This window comes from Rhea pennata, chromosome 15 (genome assembly GCF_028389875.1).
Source record: "Rhea pennata isolate bPtePen1 chromosome 15, bPtePen1.pri, whole genome shotgun sequence".
NCBI classification, from domain to species: Eukaryota; Metazoa; Chordata; class Aves; order Rheiformes; family Rheidae; genus Rhea; species Rhea pennata.
The window spans coordinates 17,794,002-17,817,673 of NC_084677.1; the positions used below are offsets into that span (position 1 = coordinate 17,794,002).

General features: G+C 49.4%; 1 protein-coding gene across 2 annotated transcripts in view; it reads left to right on the top strand.

Moving 5' to 3' along the window:
* Positions 1 to 23,672, top strand: part of LMF1 (lipase maturation factor 1) — a 247,098-nt gene that overhangs the window by 180,429 nt on the left and 42,997 nt on the right. For both annotated transcript variants that reach the window (XM_062588096.1, XM_062588095.1), the window contains exons 8-9: positions 1,504 to 1,687; positions 13,288 to 13,400. In XM_062588096.1, coding sequence (XP_062444080.1) covers positions 1,504 to 1,687; positions 13,288 to 13,400 — 297 coding nt within the window. The remainder of the gene's footprint in view (positions 1 to 1,503; positions 1,688 to 13,287; positions 13,401 to 23,672) is intronic.

Below are 23,672 nucleotides of genomic sequence, written 5' to 3' on the forward strand. Positions count from 1 at the left end.
ATTCCAGCCTATGTAAACCAATAAAAAGAGGATTGCAGCTTATAATGAATATACGATTATGTGAAACTTGACATATTTTGAATCACACAGTAGGAACATACTTTTATTAGTAATTTGCTGTCCCTGATTTACAGTGTGTTTCTAACCATTGGGCAGCTAGCCACGGCTCATAACTCAGCCCAGCATATAATATGGAACTTGGCTGGAGGATCTAGAAATCTATTAAATGTAGGTAACAATTATAAGCCGAGACATACAGCGTTCCTTGAGTTCTAAGCAGCTATCACTGGAAGTCATTGGAGGAGGAGGAGGTTCTATGCTCCAAACTTTCAGTTTCTTCGGTTGAAGGAGGAAGGAACAATATAGTAAAAAAATTAAAAGTGTGTAGAGAGCTGGGCAATTTTGATAGACAGACTTATGCTGTTATGCATTTGTTATGGAAAACAGCACTGCAGTGTGCAGGAATCTCACTGACAGGTCACTGAAAACCTTGACTGTCATGTTTTTGCACAGGATTTCTGTGGCCTGAAGAGTTTGCTGTTCCTGCTGAGTATTAGCTCCATGAGACCTGTCTTCCAGCCAGGACAGTGAAATGCTTGGGCACATATAGACAGTTTTCAGTGGCACCCCGAGAGTCAGCTGCTGGGGGGTGCCCTGCATGGGGCCGATGGGCTGCCCAAGGCCAGAGCGGATGTAACCAATTACCCTGGACTCGCTGCCGGTGGATCCTGCCCTTTGCCATAGCCAAGAGTCGAGGAGGAACTGAGCATCCTGGGGCCAGAGGCGCAGCAGGGAGGGCCAGGCTAGCAAAGGGGTCGCTGGACTTGCCCGAGCTGGAAGCTGCTCTGCTGATCCTGTGGCTGGAGGTCACAGGCCAGATCTTTGAAACACAGAGGTTTAATTTATGTGCATGACAGCACGTGAAGCTTCCTGTGCAAATGTCCTCACTGGCTGTGCCATTAGAGCAGCCAAACATGCCAGTCGCAAGCCTCTATTTTTGCAAAACCTGGATGAGCATTGGCACCTTTTGTGACCATCCTTCATTTCTACTCTCTCAAGTCATCAGGAGTCTGTGTCCTCAGAGAGCTCTTGCATCATGGGAATCATTTTACATCATCAGAATAACAGAGATAAAGATTTCCTTTCAAAACTTGTTGCCCAAGGTGAAGATGCTCATCTGGAACTTGGCAGATGCTCATTAAATTCTCTCAGTTTCTTGGGGAAGTGTTAAGCTCTGATCTAGAAAGACACTAGTGTCTAATATCTGCTGACTTCTCTTGGACTGTGATAGAGGGGAACTTGGGAAAATGGGAAAGATTGAGTTTTCTAAGTCCCTTGGTGCTGGGGGGAAAAGAGTGTGCCAGAAGGAGAGCTTCTCTGTAGGTTGCTGCCTGTCAGGATCAAAACATCACGAGGCCAACGAGATAGTTGCCTTGTTGACTCTGAGCAGATAGCATTTTTCACCACTTGAGAAAAATAACAATATAATGATGTGTCCCACAGCATTACAAAGGAGAGGACAGAAGTTATCATTCAGGGGACATCCAGCATGGATCCCAATGATCCTGCCGCTGTCTGGGAGGAGTATGACTTCAAATGCAAGCCTGGAGATCTGAAGAGGAGGCCGTGCTTTATTAGCCCCTACCACTATCGCCTGGACTGGCTCATGTGGTTTGCCGCTTTCCAGGTACGTGTCTGTGGATGCACTAAGACTGCTGCCCCACCAGAACCAGGAAAAAACACAAAATCCTGTGAATTTACTGTGTGCTTGCATGGGTGGGGGGATATTTTAAGCTCCAGCTAAGTTTATTAGGTAAAACAAACAAAACGACGCAGAAGGACACACAGACACCCCCAAGTACTGCAGGTTTGTCCAGTTTTCCAGCAAAGTGTGAAACATGAATGATGTGCTTTGTTAAAGTTACCCAGTAGTTGTTTGGGGGCTGGGAGAAGAGGTGCCTCCAGCCAAAGGACTGGCTCTCCTCTCCCTTTGGGGTCCTCCAACAAGCCTTGTAGTCCTAAGGGATGACCACTGCCAATGTGCTGAAACTCACGGGGTTTGTACGTGAGGCCTGTTTTTAATGATTTCTCAGCAATACGACTTAAGATCATTGAGGAAGTAGGTGGACGGCAACTGTCTCACAAGCGGCTGCGAGTGGGCGGCGTTTTTGCTGCCGGACCAGTGTCCCAGCGCGCCGGCGGCTCGCGGGGACAGCCGGGGGCGGCTCGAGCTCGCTGCCCTCGTGGCAGTGCCGGCAGCCGCTGTCGCTCGCAGGGACTTGGGGTCCCTCTGAGTATTTTTGCCGGGTGAAAGCAGCAAGCAGGGGACAGCTATAAATTAAAAAGGAGAAGAGGGAGGACACGTCAGTTCTTTGATATCTTTTAGTCTTCTCTGCAAATTCTCCTTTGTGTGACCAGGAGACTTTGTACTGGATTTTGAACGACAGTTGCAGGAGGCAAACCCGTGGCAGAGCGTTGCAGGCTTTTCTCTTTGTTCCCTACCCTCGCCCTGCGCTCGTCCCTCGCTCCCCCTGCCCCAAACCTCTCTGTTTTCTTTCTTTGTGGTATTTTCATTTAGGCGCCTTTTAGATTCCTCAGTGATGACATAACCATCTCTCTTTGGCTATGGTTTTATATTTACCCCTCTAGTTTGTGTGTGCTGGAATTTCATTTAATCTCCATTAGGTATGCTTATCCCTCAGCAAGACGACAGCAAAGGTTAAAACTCCAGCCAGCAAGAGGGCAGAGCACGGAGTAAAGCTGCAGAAGTTTGCATGGGAGCTGCCGGGCTCCATCTCGCCGTGTTTCGGGAGGGCTCCGGCACCAGAGCAGCAATCCAGGTCACCCGAGAGGAGGCTCTGGCTGCGGAGCAGAGAAGCAGATCCGAGATGAGAGAAAGGCCGTTTGTTTCCAGGGCAGGAATATCCCTAAGGTCTTGAAATACAAAGTGGTCTCAGGTTTAAAAACAAATGAGGACAGGGCATAAATACTCATGCATCATACGCAAGTGTTGGCTATGCTGGTGCTGAGAGACGCTGTTACACACCGGCGCGATCTTTCAGCAGACACAGCCCCTGCGCTGAGTGACAGTGATGTATGTGAGCAGCCTGGCGAGGAGGAGGAAGAGGAAATAACCCAGGCCCATTCGCATCTTTCTTTCTTTCTTTCTTTTTTTTTTTAATTCACCACGAGGTTCCCCAAAGTGTTTCTATTAGCCTGTGCGCACGGAGCGGTGTTGGAAGCCATGCATGCAAACACTGTCGTTCACGCCAGCTGGTTAACGGTAATTGGCTTGTGCTGGCAGGAGGTAGATGCATACCTAGCGCATGGGTCAGCACGCGTTGGAGGGCTTCATGGGGGGACGCAGACCCATCGTGGCCCGGCTCCAGGGCTGCGTCTGCCTCCGGGGGCTGCCTGGGTGCCGGAGCGGGGACGAGCCGTCTCTGCAGCCTCAGTGTCTGCACAGATCTGCAGGGCAGTCAGTGCTTAAAATCCTTTCCACAACCCAAAGTCCCGACTTTCTCCCCTGCGTCCTTGTCGCTCTCAAGTGCTTTCAGTGGTCCCAACAATCCCATCCATCACTTCTGGGCTCCAGATTCATTAAACGCCCGGGAGGGGTTGGGAGCTGCCCACAGGTTGCGTTGCGCTTGCCCATGCAGCTCCGCAGAAGGATTTCCCGGGAAAGCTGCATGTTTTGAGTGCAGTGATTTTACTCCTGCCAGGTGGCTCTGGCTGAAGTGGGGCTGTTCCTTGCCCCCAGCCCTCTGATCCGGCATCTCCCTGTGCCAGCCGCGCACTCTTTTCTCCCCTCCCGTTCTTGAAGACCGTGGACTTTCCAGCAGCCTCTCGGTACAAAACTAGACCTTCCTAAAGCAATGTCAGGTCCTGCTTAGATATTTCAACAAAAGGTGCAGAAAGGAGATAAAAACCTCTAACAAAACCACATGAAGGTGGGGGTGACTCATGCTGCAAACAATAGGAATATAAGTAACACAGACGCAGCAGCAAACACTTGCAAATACGGATGTTTAAATTTAAGCATGTAAATATGTACCTAAGCATGTAAGTAAATCTCAGTTTGAGTAGCTAAATGTTTGTTTGAAAATTCAGAGCTGTATATTTAGCACGAGTTGTCACGCTTGACTGTTTGGAAAGACGGCTGTGCTGCTGCCCCAGTCCAAGCTGTTTCTGCCAGGAGAAGGCTGCAGTTGTTCATGCATTGCTTAAATTTGAATCATACATAGTAAATAGCTGCAGAAAGGATGAGAAACCAGAAGTTTAAACTCCAGAAGAAGTGAAGTCAGACAAGTTTTGCAAACCTCACACTGTAATTTATGGAGTCCAGTAAGTCAGCTACTTCTGCCTCTGGATTATATTTAATTTGTCTTCCGAAATTCTGAATTTTTTTTATCCTGCTGTTCCTGCTCCACCCGATCACTTCCAGCACTGTGGCCTGGAGGGCTATTTTGGCAGTTCCTCAGAGGTGGCCAGGTCAGGATCTGACATATCCAGCTTGTGACAAGCTGCAGAAACACTTGCCACGTTTTGGGGAAGATATTTACCGTCCCTTTGTGCCACTAGTGACAGGTTCCTCCTCTTTGCACCTCATCGCCGCTTGCCGTACGACGCCTTCCTTCCGTTGGGCTTCCCGGAGAAACCTTCCCTTGGAGCTCACCAGCCAGATTTGCACTAGGGGGTGCAGCGCACGGGAGAGACATGAGCCGGGGCTGACATGGCTGGCACGGTGTCAGACCGTGAGCATAGCCGAGCTGGAGGATTCGCTGTGGTGCTCCACTCTGACGCGTGGTTCATTAGTTGACTGCTTCTCAGTTCCTGCTCTGGTAGCGCCTTAATTATGTGTAATGTAACATGACATTATTTTCCAGGAAGCAATTTTCATCATGTTAACCTTATTATCTAAATATAGTATCCCTTTTCATTTGTTTTCTAAATCCCTTCTTTGTCTTACATGTCTTGACATCCCATGGGTGCTGTAGCTCTGAATTAACATCCTTCATTTAGTTCTGGCGGGGAGGTAACCAGTCCAGAAAGATGTCTGTGTTGCTTCTTCCTGCCTAGAGAAGGGAAAATTCCCACAACCTGCCCACGGCAATGGCACACAGCAATCCGTGCGGTGTTTCCAACTGTTCCACTGCCTAGGACAGGATTCTCTTTGATCCATCTTCGAGCTGATAATGTCACATGTAGAGTTAGGATGGACTCAACAAAATCATATTTGTCTCAAGAAAAAATTAGATCCAAATCCCAGCTGCATTTATTCAAAGAAGAGTAGCTTTATCTGTTGGAGCAATACTCCAGGCGCTGGTGGCACTGCTGGCAGGAGCGAGGCTCCTCTGTCGTGCCAGGCAGGTAATCAGCTGAGTAAAAGGTGCTTTCATTTCTAGATCACAGGAAGACTTTAAAAGGAGTTTGGCTCAGGGTTGGGCAGGGCATTACACAGGATCGCTTGGGAAAAAGAGATTTATCCAAACTATGTCTCTCATTCCTGAACAGAAGCCAAACTGGTGGCCCTGGTGGAGCAAGGGCACTGCATGGCTTTCCCCAGAAGAGAGAAGGATATTTTCCTTGAGAGAACTGGTCACTAATGGTGGTATAGGAACTTTGAAATAATTTGATCTGTACCAGTAGGGGTGCTGGTTTATTAAACAAACAAGCATTCTCCAGCAGTCAGATCTTCATGAAGGACCTAGATAGGCCACAGTGTGTTCTGATCAGAGGAGCTGATGTTCTTGTTCCTGAGATTAGTCCCCATGAATCACATCATTGGCTGGTGTAGATTCGCCTGCCTCCATCAAAGCAATTTAACCCAAGGTCTGATCCACTATATTGTAATGCAGTCTTTTTAAGAGGAGCCATTATGAAATGAGCAACCTGATACACTCATTAAATTTGTAGATGCCACCAAGGTGTGAGTGCAGTGGAGGACAACATCTAAGTGCATGGTCATCTTGCTAAGTTTGATCTGCACAGACAGGAGATGAGTGCCTGGTGCTGCACACAGCAGTATGGGATGGATCAGAGAGGTGTTCTCCGGGGAAGCCTCTCGGGCTAAGAGAGCGTCACAAGAAGAGCAGCAGCCAGTGATGTTGCAGCACTGTGAAAACAGTATACACCACGCCAGAGTTTGGCATGCAAGGTGCGAGGTGTCAACGGTCCAGTACGACCAGCTGAGCACCGGGATTCAAGAAAAATATTGGCCAGCTGGAAAGAGCATGAAAGGACCCACAGTCAGGACAGAAGTCCAGAAACCTTGTTCCATAGTTACAGACTGCACAAATCCACATCAATTAATCCAAAGAAGAAAAGAGAAGGACAGACATTAAAACAGATTCGGAATACGTGAAGACATACTAAAAAGTGGAAAGCAACAGTGTTCTCTCTGTCCGTGTGGAGAAGGAAGGAAAGCATGGACTAAATGTCAGAATATGGTTTCATCTCAGGGAAACTCAGGTTGAGTATTAGGAACAGCTTTCTAACAGGGGATAGTTTAATGACAAAATTGATTGCCAGAGGTGCTGGGCAACTCCCAGCATCGCAGGCCTGTGATGGACATCACAGGAAAGGGGAGCAGGCTCTGCTTCTCCTGAGCTGGTTCCTTGCCTAAGGTTACTTTATTGTGTTAATGCAAAGACACTCTGTTTTTACATAAGTTGATGACAAATCATTAAACCTTTATCTCTTCTCCAGCTACTGATGGGAATGCTCCTGTAAGTATTCAAATGGTCATTTTTGGTGGGCATTGTAGTGGGAACCCAGCCATCGTAACCCAGCATGGAGTTGTGCTGTGCCACTGGCACAAGAAGTGTGATGGTTGGACTTTTGGCAGGTTGCAGGTGGATTCAGCGTTGTTAATAAATAACAACCAGAAAACAAGATACTGTTTATAGTTTTTGTCCTTTAAGTTCGTTGCTTTTTCTGGTACTTGGATGTCTTGGACTTTGCGAAAGCTGGTTGTTTATAGTATAAAATATTTGTTCTTCACCATTGGGCAGCAGTGGAAAGTCTTCACTGCTCTGAATAAAGAAAAATCAAAGGGAAGGCTTTTTCCCTTCTTATTATGGCATGAAGGTTATTTATTCTGTTCAGATTGTGTAAGCTCTCCATAGCTGGGACTACATGTTTGGCCAGTGCAAAAGGGCACTTTTGGTGCTTACCAAATAACAACTAGTCAAACAATAACAAAGTTATTGCCATCTTGATATTGGTTTTTAAAGCTCAGTGTCTTATTGCGTTATTCCTTGAAACTTTTCCAAAAGTCTCTGGCTGTTGGGTCTGTGGCCTGCAGTATGTATCTGATGTTCAGGTCACTTCTTTTTTGTAAGATCAAGCAAACTGGGAGTGTTGCTTCATCTTAATTGGGGCGAATGGAGTAAGCTGGATCCCGGGGATGCTGTGCTGCAAAATACTTGGTACGTTTGAGGCTTGAGGAGTGCGATACTGATACAGCACCAAAGCCAGTAGCAGGATCTATTTCTTCTTTCTCCAAGCATCTCCCTTCCCTTGTATGTGCCTGTCCATCTCAGATGACCCTCTCTGCCTCTGCTCATTGAGGAAATATCCTAGCTTCAGCAATGGACCTGCATGAGCGTGCCATCGAACACGGACACGGAGGCTCCTCCACCCGGCAGCGCACGCCCCTCTGTCCTGGAAGGGCTCTGCAAGCTGTTCTCAAACCAACCAAATCACAGCAGTTGTGATACGGTGAGAAGAAATATGTTTTCCAGATGTGCTGTGTAAGTTTAAAGATAAAATTCAGATGACTTCTAAAGGGAAAAGAGAAATACGAGCAGCAGAATTGATGCTTTAAGGAACTCCTCTCTGTGGTGAAAGGGAGTTGTGACAGGAGATTTCATGTTATCGCACACAAACTGAAAGAGCTGAGAAAAAAGCAACCCCATTTACAGAGAAGACAGATTAATATTTTTATAAAATATTTTACTCAAATCCCTTTTATCGTGGTCTTCCAGCCAGAAGGCACTCACAGGAAAAAGAGCTGCATGGCAGCAGAATGGAGGAAGAGGTGTGCGTAACATCGTAAAACCCAAACCTCCTGAGCAGCCTGCTAAGTACACTCTTTTACATTTCCTTTCTTTCCCCTTCTAAAAATACAAGCCTCGATTCACTTCCATTTTCCATTGCAGCATTCGTACATTTTGGTCCATGTTCAGAATGTCAGATTTCTACTTCTTTTGTTTAACTCTGATTAGTTGTCTCCCTGTGAATATGAAAACTTTTCAAACCCTCAAGCTACATTCATGAAAACTGCAGGCTGGATCACGTGTTGATTTACCTCTAATAGCAATATTGCAGTGGAAGTGCCCAGAAACCCAAACCAGCCTGTCAGTCTACCATGTTCACTACTGTAGACACGTAAAGTAAGACCTTGTCTTTGCAGGGAATGGTTATTGTCTACAGTGGTTATTGTACATCCCTGTCTAGACTCTATTCTGGAACAAAGTGACTTTTATTTCCGAATATAGAGGTGATCCGGGAGCTGTGCCAGGTGCACGATTTCCCCGTATAGGCAAGCTCTAAGAGACGGTTCCCAAAGTCACGCTCCGCTCTCTGACAGCCTTTTCCTCCTGTGCCCGGACCTGCTGCACTCGGAACGACACACACTTTCTCCTGGGACTTGCTACTTTCCCAAGCACCTTATAAGAAAGTGGGCTAATGGATGGCTTTTAGTGAGGCTTGAGCAGCTGCCCCCACTGAAACACTATACATTGAACCAGACCTACTGAGAAATGGTTTGCCTCTTTGGGAAGCTAAAAGAAAGAAGGAGATGTGGTTATTGGGGATAATTAGAAGTGAGACAACCTGACATAGCCTTTGACCTCCCTTGGTTAAGTCAGTCGGGTAGCAGGATGGGAGCAAATGTCTCTGAGACAGAGTACTTTAGAAGAGCAAAGCCTGTCTTTAGCTATGCCCTCTTTTGTGTGTGACATGGTTTAATTCTGCAGCTGGTATCTCGAGTTCCTTGCACAGTGACAGCTGAAGGCATCCAGCCACAGAAGTGCACACATTGGTGTTAACAGAAACATGAATGCAAGGATGAAAACGCCCCGGATGGCGGAGTTCCTGCTTTACGCCCCCAAAGTGGGTAGGCTGTGATGCAAAAAATGCCCCTTATGACATTACGCTGGAAATATGAACCTCCCCTGCCCCTCTGTCATCACGAAGCGCACACAGGACCTGAGGTGAAAACGTGCAGGGCTCCCAACCATGCAAAATAATAATGCTGGGCTCCCGGGCCAAGTTTCCAGCTGTTTCCACATGTGTATCTCATACTTACCTCCTCCCGTGCGCCTGTGCCAGGACTGCGATTCAATAAAATGCCACACTAATCCACAGTCCTTTTTCATTAAATGACCAATTAAAGCTGGAGGAAAAGGGTTCTTATTATTATTATTTCAGTTGGGAACATGTTCCCTGTAGTGCTGTGTGGTTTTATATATATTTTCTGCAGTGATTATATTCTCTTCTGCTTTACTATCTCTGCAGAGTTGCACTGCTACTGCATTCGTTCTGCCCGCAGCCTCTTGCCGTTGCCTAGCTTCAACGATGAGTTGCTTTTTAATTCTGTAAAGCTTTTCAGTACTTCTGAAAGCAAGTTAATGTATTCAAGGTGCCAGTGCCATGTTTGTACACTGATTAAGGTTACGCTGTTGAAAACGGAAAGGTCAGAAAGTAGAAATAGTTTAAAAGTCTGGCAGCAGCATTACTTTGTGCTGCTGTTTTTAACCCTGTGGCCTGCAGTGATCCTCAGCTCCTGATGCTGGTCCGCGGGGAGCGGAGGGAAGGAGCAAGCTCCATCCCAAAGCAGCTCACCCAGAGAGCGCAGTAAGGACCCTGAGTCCTGCGCAAGGCTGAAGCCAGCCAGGAAATAAAAGCTCTCGGTGTCCTAACGCCTGGCCCTGGGGGCTGTTTGTCACTCCACCGTGTCACACCTAAAGCCTAATTTAGAGAGGTCTTGAGCTGGTACCAGCCTAAAAATTGTGCACACGTTGATATATCCATGGGTCAAGGCTTCCGCTTTGTGACTGCAGTAACGTTGCTTTGGGAACCTCAGCTTGGGCCTGAACTGGCTCTCTCAGACGTGTTTTAGTTGGTTTGTGATGGAATTTGTGTTTACGTTCACTGATTGCTTTTTTGTTTTAAAATGAAATGAAACCACTCAGAACAAAAGAAGGAGTCATGCCCACGTGCATGCCAGCGCGTCCCTTCCCCAGCTCTTCTCTGCTCGAGGCTGGACGGGGAGTCTGGGCAGGATGGCATCCGTGTCGGCACGCTCGGAGCCCGCGGGCGTTAGCGTTGGCTTTGTGGTTCACTTGCTGCACGAAGGCGGTGAGTGCTCAAGCGTGCTGGTGCCCCCAGCGTAGGTCCGGCAGGAACATGAGCCGTAACTCCCACTCTCGAAAGGGGAGCCAGGAGCCCGACCCAGGAGTCTCAGTCTGTGCCTGTCTCCAGCAAGACTGGCAGAGGGTCAGCCTTGGATGCCCGTCCACCTGCATTTGCCAGAGGCATCTTAGGGAATGGGACAATGGTTCCCACTTAAGAAGGTCCAAAATCTGAAGATGACCCCCCCCCCCCAACAGGACTGCATGCGTATCTTAAAGCAGTGTGGTCCTAGCTTTTTTTTTTTGTTAACCCAATGGATGGTTCAAGGTCTCACTCTTCCGTTTTGCATGCTTAGAAGTGGAATTCACTCCACACAAATCTCCGCCATCCTGAATGTCACAGCTCTACAAACCGTACTGAAGTCTGGGTCTCACCAGAGCCACTGACAGAGGAACTGTCGCCTTCCAGCCTTCTAGCGTGGTGCTTCCCTGGACAAGACCCAAATCACCTTGACTGTTTTTTCTTCTTTTGCCACCATATCGCTTTACAGAGTAATGAGTTAAACAGTACAGTTGTTAGTGCTGCTCTGCTCCTGCATGCTCCAAGCATCAGCAGTGCATGATATCTAAGCCTTTGTGTTGGGAGCAGTGTGGGGAACTACATTTGATGGAAATTTCTCGCCGCAGACTTTGCTGGGGCCAGACATGTTGTAAATTTTACAAGAAAAACACTTTACAAACCAGAAGTCCAACTCTTGTGAGCGCAGAGCTGCTAATTAACAATTTGGAGACCATGTGAGCCAGAGATCCTGTTCCACTGTTACAGAGTCTCATGGTTATGAAATCAGGCTTTCAAGATTTGGTGTCCTTCATAAAGCTCTAGCTTCTGGAGTGTAGTGATTACATAGAATTTCTGGTTGTTTTTCTCCAGCTTCTCCCCTGCTTTCCTCCAAAAAGAAACTATGACATGTCCCAAGCGCTCTAAGAATTAGTCCTTAAAAGCATGGAGAAAATTTGAATAAGTGAACTCTGGGGAGACTTGGGAACCTGACTCATGATATTTGCTCATCCATGACCGCTGAGGAGACAGCCTGGGGCCAGCAGGGGATTCATGCAGGTCGTGGGTGGGACAGCGAGCAGGGATGCGTTGCGGGTTGCGCCAGGCTGGTGGGAAGCCTGCCACCTGCGGCACTGTGGGTTTGAGGGCTTGGCTCCCCATGGGTACCGTCAGTGGTGGCTGGGCCACCTGGGCGGCAGATCAACCAACAGCCTAGTGAGGCAAGGTGGAAGCGGAAGGATGGGGAGAGGAGCCGCCTTTGAAAAGCTTCTTGGCTTAAATAACTGCGGTTTTCCTCTAAATTGTGATGAGCACGGGTCAGAAACCCTGCGAGGGAGTGCTGCCTCTTCCATCAGTGTTTGGTGTTTTCCATCTCATTTCTCTCCAGTTTCCCATAGCAACGGAAATAACAAACTTTACCATTGTAGAAGATTTGCAGAGTAACTTTGCATCAATGTTCTGCATTAGTCACAGTCCTGCAGGTACAGCTGCTGGGTTTAGCTTTCCCACAGTGTCCCCTACTGCTTGCATGAAAAAATCCACTTAGGTACACATTAAAAAGGGGGGGGGGGGGGAAGGCTTTATGGAAGTGTAAGGCTCCGAAAATCACCAGAAGGGGAAATGTTCTCTACGGAGGTTCACCAAGACCCCCTGCGAAGGGTGTAAGATGCACTCCTTATTCCAGCGATGGCTTAATTGAGGGTATAGCATAGACACTGGATGTAAAGAAGGAACATTAGATTAAAGGAAATGAAGGGGATGCAAAAGACAGGAATTGAGTAATAGAGAAGTCCCACGCTGAGAAGTCCCTTCTGTTTTTGCTTCTGTTTTCTCTCTGGTAACACAACAAGGGAAAGTAACATATCTTAAAATGTTGGCTGGATTCTCATTTTAAAATGCACCATTATTGCTCCTCGCAGGAATTTTGCTGCTGAAAGAAGTGATTCCATTCAAGTGTTCGAGGTGCAGAATTAGCAAGAACATTTCCAGCTATATTAAATACATGAAGTCAAAGAGAGGTCTGTGACTCGAGGGAGAGGAGAGGCAGTCGCTGCTGAGCGTTAGGGAGACGTGGGGCGGTGTGGGGGTTGCTCCAGGCCCCATGGGGACACGCTCGGGTCAGTTCCCAGCAGAGACATCTCACGGGCCCATCTGGACATGCTGTGCTCCTCTCGGCAGGCGCCAGACACGTGTCTGTGCTCTCCCAACGTGTTTCACGTAGGAGACCCCCAAATGCGAACCCACCAAGGGGGTGACAGAAAAAGAGAGGGGAGGTAGCATGTCCTTGGGATTCAAAACCGTGCAAGATGTTGTCGCCCTGCCAGTTTGCGTGTGTCACACTGGTCTCTAGACATCACCGAACACAGACGAGGTCCTGAGCATCCGTGTGCCGGGGCAGCTGGCCGGGTGCACACTCGTAGCCCTGAGCTGCAAGGAGCTGCTTGAGATGGTGTGCGTCACCTTGCCATCAGGGCAGGCTAAGAGAGCACACAGCCGTCTCAGCTAACGAACAACAACTCATTAAGTGGTTGTGTCTTGCCCATGTCTTGCCCGCTCTCGGTTGTATCCGTACCCCGAGGAGTGGTTTCCAGATGAAGGGCGCTCTGCTTCCGTTCAGACTCCTGCTTTGCCTCCTGGCAGATCTGCTCCTTGCAAATGCTGGAGGGTGTCAGTGTGAACCTCAAGGTGTTGGATTCTGTGGGATCCATTCCCAGCAACACCAGAAAATCCATCGTTTGCCAATTGAATCTGCTGCAATCCCTCCCCAGCAGCTGGCAGAGACCGTGCAAAATTCTTCAGTGCTGGTAACGACATGTGGTAAGTCCAGAGGTGTCTAACGTCGTTTCTTTTCCTTTTTGTTCCTTCCCCAAGACCTATGAGCAGAATGAATGGATAATCCACCTGGCTGGAAAGCTGCTGGCGCAGGAGGAGGCAGCACTGTCCCTGATGGCAACGAACCCCTTTGCGGGCAGAGCGCCCCCGCGGTAAGCTTGCGCTCCGGTCCAGAGCTGGGCGCACCAGGCTCTGTTCGGCGTGGTCGCTTCTGTCTTGGACGTGCAAGCGCGGTTTCTGTTCCCTGAGGGTTATTTGTGCCTGGTGATACACAGGTGGCCTTTGAATGGGGCAGTTTAAATTTTAGGGCACCGTGAAGACCTGGTGCTCTCAGGACCGTAATCTCTTCCTGGTGCGCAGACATAAGGACCCTTTGGTTGAGCTCGTTCCCAGGCACGTCTGTAAAGGGCTCCGTGTTGCTTCTCTTGGACAGAGATCTTGACTGCTGATGTGGTTTCCTGCCTGTCAGCTTTAGATTTTTTGCCACGATCATTTTGCAAGGTCAGATCACAAATGCTGTTTCTACGGGGCTATTGAGGTATTTCAAAGACAAAAGAGCCCTGCAAAAACAATTGGTTTTGTTGTCTTGGAATTATTTGAGTTTTCAGTGAAAAGACAAAGCAAATATCAGCAAGTGAAAAGTACAGATGAAAACTCAAAGGCTTTCTACAAAAGGAAAATTTTCACAGAAGTGTCTATTTTGTTGACAAAGTTATTTTTAGCTGAAAAAACATTTTGAGGGAATTTTGGATTAACTAAAGTAGCATTATGCTCTTGCTAATATTTTCCATTTGAGGCTCTCAAGATGCATTGCAAACAAGGATTAAGGTTCACAGCACCATGTGAAGTGAATTTCCCTTAGAAACAGAGCTGACATTTCTCAACTTTAATACAGTATATCCCTCAAATCTTCTGAGGAGAGACTCATCGTGTTTCTAAGATGTTAAGAACTTCCACTTTTTCCAAAGCACTTCATTTTAGATGTGTCCTTCAACTCGTGATGGTTTATACAGAGATAGATAAGTATATATATCGGTATATATTTTTCCAAAAACAGAACAGAAACACAGCTTGCAATATAGCTGCTAAAGCAAGTTTCCTGTCATCACACTTGAGTATTTCTAAAAACCAGATTTCTGGAGTTCTCCAGGCATCCAGAATTCTCAGATTTCTTCTGATAGTGCTACATTATGAGCTTAGATGCTAGAGAAAGCCTTTATGTACAGCAGACAAATGCAGATTTTCTTTAGCAAACTACTTGCTTACTGGACACCTAGCAGAGCACCGGTGCAGGCTGATGGCAGCATGTTGCCTCCAAGCACGGGAGCCAAGACTGCTACAAAGCAGGTGTTTGGGGGCTGTACGCGTTCTCTTTGCAGAACTCACGTTCCCGTCGCTCGGGGCCGAGCCCGGCGTCGGGGCTCTGGTTGAGCGCGAGGCCCTAGCAGCGTGCGGAGCAGGGAGGCTGCCCGCAGCCCTGAGCCCCCCGAGCACAGCGGCGTGCCCGTAAATCACGGTTTATTGCTCAGGTTGCGTTATTGGGTAATGTCGCAGTTTGTTCAGCTACACAAGCAGTAGATCTGTTACACAAAAATAATTACACCTTGGCTGGGATCCAGGAGGGTTCTCAGGGAACCTCTATTAATTATTCCTGCAAAGACGTGCTGGGCTATACCAGAATGCCCTCACTGCTGAAGGATATGCTTTAATAATGTTCACGGAGGGGTTTTCAGCTCTGATTAGCTCTGCTTGCATTAGACCAGGAACAGAGCATTGATGCCATCTCATCAGCCACCTTCGATCGGCGATATTAAAAGGAGCGTGGAGTAGCACGCGAAACCTCTTTGATAGAGATCGAGTGCCCTTTTTTGCTTTGTTTTCTGTTTGCTTTATGGACCTTTGGTTGGTTGGATGTGCAGTTATCAGCCAAACGAGGGTGCAGGGCTGTGACGGGGAGCAGGGCCTGCAGTCGGTGCTGCTGTTTCGGATGGCTGCTGAGGCCAGGACGTGCACGGGCAGCGACGGTGGGATCACACAGGCACCGCAGGGCCGTGGGTGGCTGATGCAGAGAGGTTGTGGTGGCCTGTGATCTGCAAGCGTGAGCTGAAGTGGCAAATACCAGAGAACCTGTGATGTATGGGCTCCATATCAAGAGGATTTACTGTCCCTGCTCTCATCAAGCTAAGCTTATATCCCCAAAGTTCAGCGCTGTAAATTCATTGAGCGGTGTTCATTGTGGGGAGTTTTTCTTGCATAAAATACATAATAAAAAAAATACATAAATAAAGTCAGTTCTGAGTGTTGGCCGACCCTAGAGATGTTTAACAGAACCTGGAGCCTTTAGACACCGGGTCACCAGATTGAATTAGGTGTCCCCTGTTGAGAGCAACCAAAAGTCATTGCCGTCCGGCGCCTGTTGGCAATAAACGGCTCGTGCGGTTCATGGACGGACAGAAGCGTTTGATAATCCCAGAGCTGTTTATTACCCTGCTGTCCCCTAGTGCCATAAACGTTGTTCCTGCTGCTCACCAAGATTTAAACTAAAAACAGGATATTATACCAAATTAAAAATCAAGAAAATGCATATCATGTCTTGGAGATGGAGCCACAGATGAGCTTTCTCAATCAGCGGTGCTTAAAAAAATCTGGTTATTGAACAGAGGAATTCATTTAAGAATGAAAGTAATGATGCAGGATGTGGTAGGGGTAACTCTGCGTTGTGCCAGGCGGTGAACAGTTAGTTATTGTATTCTGTAACAGGTGAGGAAATTAAATATTCAAGAACGTAAAACAAAGATGAAAGCAGATCTTTACTGAAAGCAGCATCTTCCTTGCTTTGGTCGTGTTTGTCGGCGAGCGGATGCACAGCGTGGAGGGTGTAAGCAAGTCCGATAAGCAGTCGCACAGCAGCTCGATGCTATGCTGAATGCACAGAGCTGTGTGCCTTGTTGGCCAGCGCCGTGATTGCTGCGTTACTCTGGTTTAACCAGGGACTCTGTTTTCACTCTTTGGCAGCTAGTTTATAGTAGGAAAAGATCCGGATCCAGTGCTGGTTTTGTGTGTCAGCTGCCTTCGCTCTGGCATGTGTTTTGCTTTAAAAGTTTTTTGTGGGCCTCATGCATTTTTGGGTGATGTAAAATAAAAATAACAATTTACAAATACTCACTTTGGCCCAAACCAAAATCCAAACCCACAGCTTAACTCTGGATCCCGCTTTCTTGGTTACATTTCTGGTTTTAGCGAGCCAAATCCAAACATCCTGGGTATTGGCACCATCTGCGTTTTGGCGCCGATGTGCAGTCGAGGGGCGCGATCCCTGCCGGCGCGGGGATAACGGGATCTGCATCCGACTCCGAAGCATCAGGTCGCTCACGGTGTCCCGCTGCTTTTGGCGTTTCTTCGGTTGTTGTTTGTTTGCTCTTAGCACTTTGCCTGCCTGAGGGACCTGAAGCAACTGGTGGGTTTTAGCTTTTGTGCCCGATCGCTGTTCTGCTGAATTTACACTTGTGGCATTCGCGGCTGGCCTGTTTACAGCAGCCCTGGCAGCCGCTTCGGATCCAGCATTAGTTCTGCTCCAGACAGCTCGCCGGCCTGGTGTTTGCCTTTAAATTTCAAAAGCACCGTTTCTTTGCTCGATTTTGAACACTCCCTTGCTGCATTTCAACCCAAACAGCTTCGTCCCAAATAGATTTGCGTGGGAGAACCTGATAGTGAAAATGTCAGAAACCGGGTGATCTGCCTGGTCCTTCACCTGAATTTAAGAGGAGGACGAGGCAGTTATAACTCAATTTACAGGCTGTCTCTTCTTTGAAATGAGACTCCTTAATAACATTTAACTGAGCGGCGAATGCAGGGAGCCTCAGCATTGCCAGCCGCTTGCAGTCAGGATTTGCCTTTTTGTTCTAATTTTATTTTGGTTGCAAGTTAAAATCTTTCACTTGCGCCTGAGCAGTAACAGTTGGAAAGAGAAGATAGTCTGGGGTGGCTTCTTGGCTCAGATGATTGCCCAGGCGGGCGGAGAGAGCCCGCGTGTGAGGGCCACGAATCTGCAAGGCACCTTCGCTCCCACCTCCCAGCTCATCGCTGTGCCCCGAGCCCCTGCTGCCCTTCGGTAGCTGTGCCAAAAAAGCCCAGTTTTCCTACCATATTTCTCCCCTCCTCACTCTGAAGGGGATTTTGAGACTTAATTATTTTCATTCTGTGCTAGACTAAATAATTAGGGGAAGGGGCTGTTTTCCGTAAGAGCATTGCGTTCCACGCTCGGCAGAGTTTATTCTGCTAATGGAAACTCTACACCTCAGCTAGCCAAGGGACTTTCAAAATGAGTTAATGCCTTCGAAATGAAATTTCGGAGACCAAAGTTTGTAGGTTTCTTTACAACTCTAGAAATTATAGTATTTTTTCGAGTGTGATAAAGTTAAAATGAGAAACAGGTGAGTGATTAAAAATGAGCGCATTGTTGAGCGCCCGGCCCAGCCGCCTGGGATGCTGGACTTCAAGCGCGGTGATGGTTATGGAATGCAGCTTTACCAAACACTCCCGTGCAGCGGATAGTTCATAAAACACCAGCCGCCATAAATCTGAATGGTGGGGCTTTGGCTAAGAAATTAATAAGCGTTTAACACGCCGTCGTGGAAGCAGACGGCAACAACGACAGAAAACAAAATCCGATTTTGCCTACCGGAGGAGAAACAAAACCAATTTAGTTTCTGCCCTGAAGCGCCCAGAGTCTCTGGTATTAAATCACGTTCACCTAAAGGCTTTTATTCCAGTTAAGAGTAGCCCTAGGTTGAAAAAGCCCCGGCACGAAGACTTGGAAGCGTAACCGCAGCGTTATTTCTGGCAGCAGCGCTTCCAGGGCGGTGCTACCTGCGTGGAGCAAGGGCAGAGACTCCTGCTGCCGCGAGGCGCTCAGAGCTCCTCGTTTGCTTTCCACCATTTGCTCTCGCAGCCGTCAGGCTCCATCTGCGAGGGTCTCGCGGGCCGGGCTTTCCAGCGGCGTACGTCGGCGCCGCTCCCGGCGGAGGGTGTTTGCTTTGCTTTGCCATGGCACCTCCCGAGATGTCAAAGCCAGGCGGTGGGAAGTCCTTGGAGATGGGAAGTCCTTGGCGATGGGAAGTCCTTGGTGATGGGAAGTCCTTGGAGATGGGAAGTCTTTGGTGGTGGGAAGTCCTTGGTGATGGGAAGTCTTTGGCGATGGGAAGTCCTTGGTGATGGGAAGTCCTTGGCGGTGGGAAGTCCTTGGAGATGGGAAGTCCTTGGTGATGGGAAGTCCTTGGAGATGGGAAGTCCTTGGCGGTGGGAAGTCTTTGGAGGTATTTGCACAATTCCGGAGAGCTGCACAAAGTCCCCGGGGAGCCTTGAGTCTCCTTCAGGCTGCAAATTTGTGCAACAGTGACCGTCGGTGTCCGCCGTGGGAACCCAACCGTTATGAGTACACGAACGTAATAAGTAGTAGTGTAAGCACGCATCCCTTTCTTGGGACTCATCAAGCCTTAAGATACCTGTTCCTAGCCCTGAGCAGCTGTAATTCGTGCGGCGAGGGGAGGCTCGGGAGCGCCGCCGACGCCACGAGCACCCGCCTCCGCTGCGCCAACAGCTACATGTTTTGTGTGGTTTCCCCCTGAAAAGCCACTCTATGGACAGTGAAATCTTTCCAGGGAAGTGACAGTGTGTTCGGGGGTGAAAAAGTTTAAACATGTTCTTTTGACTTTCTTATTGGGTTTCACCATGGTGAAATATTTTATTGCTGTTCATTTCGTCTTTAGCCACGTGCTATGTTGAAACGGCACCTTTAATTTATCTTAATGTCTAATATTATCAAAGGGAAATTATTTCCTGAATGAAAACTTTGAGGGATTTTCTTTTAGATAAAAAAAGAAAAGAAAAGACTCAGTATTTTGGCATTGTCCGGGCGCGACGGGGCAGAGCTGATGTGCACCTACTGCCCATCGATGCCTAAACGTGCCGAGCGCTGCGTCCGTCCGGGCGGCCGCAGCCTGTCCAGGGGCAGCTGCGGTGTCCGGGCTGCTCGTCCAGCCGCTGCGGATAGCAGCGATCTGGATGCAGCCTCTGAGCCTCCGTTTCCAGCCTCCCAAATGGGGAGAAAACCCGCTTCGCCCCATCTCCCGAGAGAGCGGCAGAAGAAGCTGCCCGCGAGACGCTCCTGCGCTGCGGGGCCAGCCCGTACGAGCGCAGCGCCGCCGAGAAACAGCCCGTGAAACCACCGATATTCCCTAAACGGTTCCCGGGCCGAGGTGAATTTACGACGTCTCCAGCGAGCGGGGCTAGACGAAGCAGGAAAACCCGGGCTGCTGCTTGCCGCTCGCTCCCTGCTTTGCAACGGAGCGGAGGGGGAACCTCGGGATAACGGAAAAAAACAGCCGAGGAGTCGCCCCGGGGTTTGCCTGCTTCCCCCCGTCCGCCGCCCCGCGTTGCCCTGCCAGGCCGTTAATTCTCGGGGCGGGCGGCGGGCCGGGGGCTTCGCCGAGGCCGAGCCCCTCAGCTGCTGCGCGAGACAGCTGCGCCCGCTGGAACGAATTACAGCTGTCCGGGGGATTTAGGCCTGCAGCGCAACAACTCCAATATTGCTGCTAATTTTTAACACGTACAGTTGGAAGATGTCATAAGCGGCTGATATATGAGAGAATCTTAAAAGCGCTGCGGCGCAGCTGCCACCGGGCATCTGGCCGTGTGCGACGTCGAATATTGATTTAAAAAAAATAATAGTAATAACGCGTATTATTTTTAGCCTCCCCTGCCTTTCTGCCCTTGCCGAGGCTGCGTGACTTCCCGAGCGAGGGGACGGCGGCGGCAGCACGCAGGTCCCCGGCTGTCCCCGGGTGCCGCAGGCGGCCGCGGGCTCGTCCTGCCCCGTCGGAGCGCCAAGACGGCCCGCGCCGCTCGCCCGCCCGGCACCGCCGCGGTGCTGGGGGGAGGCTGCCGAAGGGAGGGGAGTACTCCTTGTTCCGCGTCCCCGGAGCCACTGTGCTTACTAAGATAAACTAGCGGAGAGCTTTGTGTCTCCTGGAGGTTAAATGTCTGACCCGCTTTATCTGCCCGTATCTCATTACTTGCCTCTCAAGCGCTCATTCTGCCCGCGGGTCTCAGGAGAGACGTAGCCTCGACTCGCCTGGCTCAGCCTGATGGTTCCTCCAAGCTGTTTTCCCACCTGGTTGCAGTTGTTGGTACCTGATGCTTCCTGGCGAGTCAACAGTAGCTCCTGGTTTTCATTCATGCAATAAATCCTGGGAAAGAGAATGTCCTGGTCATCTTCTCTGAATCACGAGCGCTGCTCATCCTTCTCTTACTGTGAGTGATCACCAGTGGCATTAGTCTCCTTTTAGTGTAGCTGAAATCAGATAGCTTCCTCCTGACCTCCTTGAAGATGTTCACATTTCTTCAGAGCAGCAAGCAAGGTTCATGCATGCAGGCAATTTCCTGTGGTTAGCAGAGGCCTCAGAAGCCTTTGGATCCCTTCCACCAGCCAGAATGTCTTTGCACGAGTCCCACAGTTGCAAAAAAATACAAGCAATTTATGATAAAGTGAGCTGCAGCCTATAGCAGTTCCATGATCTGTGGGCAACCACGTATGTGCGAGTCTCGCTTGAGTTACAAGCTGTGCGGGTCTCCAACTGATGCTTGTAAACTCCATGAGCCCTGAAATGATGGACTTCAGGGCGTTAATACTTCTGCCGTGTTACTGCAAGAGCATGTTTGCTCCCCCGATACCAGGAGGAAGAAGCAGTTACGGTGATTCTGCACTGGAGGAGCTTGCAAATACTGTAAACTCCGAAAAGAGGCACCCAGCTAGATTATAAATTCTGGAGCAGCTTGTAAACTCTACGAGCCCTGAAATGAAAGGCTTTAGTGAGCATTAAATTCTGCAGCTTTTACATCAGTGAGCACTGGAAAGAAAGATTCACAAATGTTACAACTTCTCAGGTTCTTCCCTCTTTCCAGAATAGCACTTCGCTTCGGGAAGGCACGGAGAAGCTGACTGCCGAGCTTCTGTAGTACTGTTGTAGGACCTTGATTTTCAGAGGTATTTCCTCTGCAGTTTCTCCATCCTGCAGCCCAGGCTGGCTGCTGCAGTGCTGTAAAGGCTCTTTAGTATCTTCATTGATCAGAGTCAAACTTGAGGCTTTCAGATCTGGATTCCCAGGGAAGCAATAGCAGTGCAGGGAAGCAGAGAGCCATGGGCTGCTGAGTCTCGTAGGCTTGTAGCTGCAGCCAGCAGAGCTTTCACACCATCCGGCAAGTAGTTTGGATCCAGGAAGAACTCAGGCTCCACAGAGTTTATAACTCTGCAGACCAAGTAGCTTTGCAGATATGTTTTCCATGAGGTTTGTGATCCTGCCTTGGATCGGGCAGGCCCTCACTCACCACATCTGAGCTCACCACTCAGGTAGAGCCAGTTGGGGAAATGGCATGAACGTGGTGTGGGACAAGAGCATAGCTCAGTTGAGAGGCTGGGGGCTTGGGGGGAATTTTCAGATTTATTTAGACTCTGAACATAAGAGCTTGAAACATACTCAGATAGACAGGCAAACTTTATGCCACAAAAATGCAGCTTCAATTGCATGTGGTTGCTTTAATGCTCACACGGTTCTAGTTTTACATGCCGATCCCTTTGATAGCAAGCATTCTAATAGACGGAGAACATATGGGAAAAATCATACCAAATCAGATGATAGATATTATTTAATATAGGCAGGCAAGCCCATTCGAAAGGGACAAGGAAATTTTCATTCCAGAGGGCTTATTGGACAGGCCTTGGAGTTAAGGGGAAGATGTTTCTATGTCTGAGCAGAATCCTGAGATCTCCTACATTGGCCTCAGCCTTCCCCGGGACCTCAGACAAGTCATCTCTGTGCTCTGCATCCCCACCTATAACATGGGAATTTTGCCCGATGGGGTTTTACAGATAGCTCCCTCAGAGCAGGGCATGCTGTTAAATGTATATTGTGGGAGTGCGTGGAGACCTCGTCCACCGTGGTCAATGCCATGTGGTCATGTAGTGAAGAAAGCTCCCAAGAGCCACAGTACGGCGGGGAGCAGGTGGAAGGAGCTTTAGAGCAGGAGAGGGATCGACATAAACCTGGCCAGAAGCTCAGCAGCGCCATCCCGTTGCAGCAGTGCCTTTGCTGGAGCGCGCCACGTCCCGTTCCCGCGGGCTCGCCGGGGACGTACGTCCTGCGTGGTTCAGCTCCCCCGGCCGTGCTGCTGCCTCTGCTTCGATGCTGCTTCCCGGCTTTTGGGGAGGACCTGGCTGAGCGGCATCTGCCTCCCTGCTTGGCGTCGGGTGTTCAGCACAGCGGCAGCTGAAGCTCTGTTGCTTGCCCCCGTCTCGACAGCCGGTACGAGCAGACTGGAGCTTTTCTGAGAGGTGGGGTATGTTTTCTGGACTCCGAAAGACGATCAGCAGCACAGTTTTTAAATCTGTAATTCTCTCGGACAGCTTGCAGGCTACCTGGACCCGGGTAACCGTTGCTGCTCTGTAATGCTCTAATTATGAACAGGAAATTCTGTGCTTCTGCGAAGTAAACACGGTGGGAGTAACACTTCAGCCCCCGCTTGACTTTTACCAGCCTCAGGAAAGGGGGGAGAGAGGGCGTAAAAACGGCTCTGAGGAGAATCGAGGCAGCAGCTGCGAGGTAGCACGTGCAGCGATGGGATCCCGGCGAGCGCAGCCCCCGGCAGCCGGCGGCGCTCCGGCGAGGACGGATCCCGCGGCGCGTCCGCCCTCGGCCCGGAGCCGGGGAGAGGTGGGGACAGGGGAGCGCTTCGCGGGGCGTCAGGCCCTGCGCCCCTTGTTCGGGTTAGAGCTGCGCCGGTGTCGCTGCAAAGACACGCGTCTGGGTTTTCTTGGATCCCCCGTTTTCCGTAGAGGAGGCTGAAACATCAAGGCATCCGATTTCCCTCCCTTGGTTATTTTTACAGCCAGGAGACAGTCAGGAAGCAGATCACGCTGTTGGTTGCTGCAAAGCAGCCGCGAGGGACGGACGTGCTTCGCTGCTCCCTGTTAACGTGCTTTGTTAGCAGAATCGTTTCTGCGTTGCTCTGGGTACGCACCGAGGTCCAAACTGGGGCATCAAGATTCGGTTTTAACAGGGCTTTTAATTGGGCCGTAGTCTTACCGACCGTCTGCAGCGTCCCCTGCTTCGCATTCGAGTGCCTTCGTTACAAAAGCGAGAGCTAACGGCGAATACGTAGGAGTCGTCCCTAATTATTTTAGCAGTAGGAGCTAACTTTACGGCAGCCCGAGTTCCAGCCGCGGGAACAGGCAGCTGTGCGAGCGCGGTGCCCTGCTCAGCAGCGGGGTTTGTATTTTAGTAGTGAAGCAAAGCAGGTTTAAATGAGCATTGACGTGACTTTGACATTTTTATATTGCGGCTTATTTTATGAAGTTATCCAGCAAATGC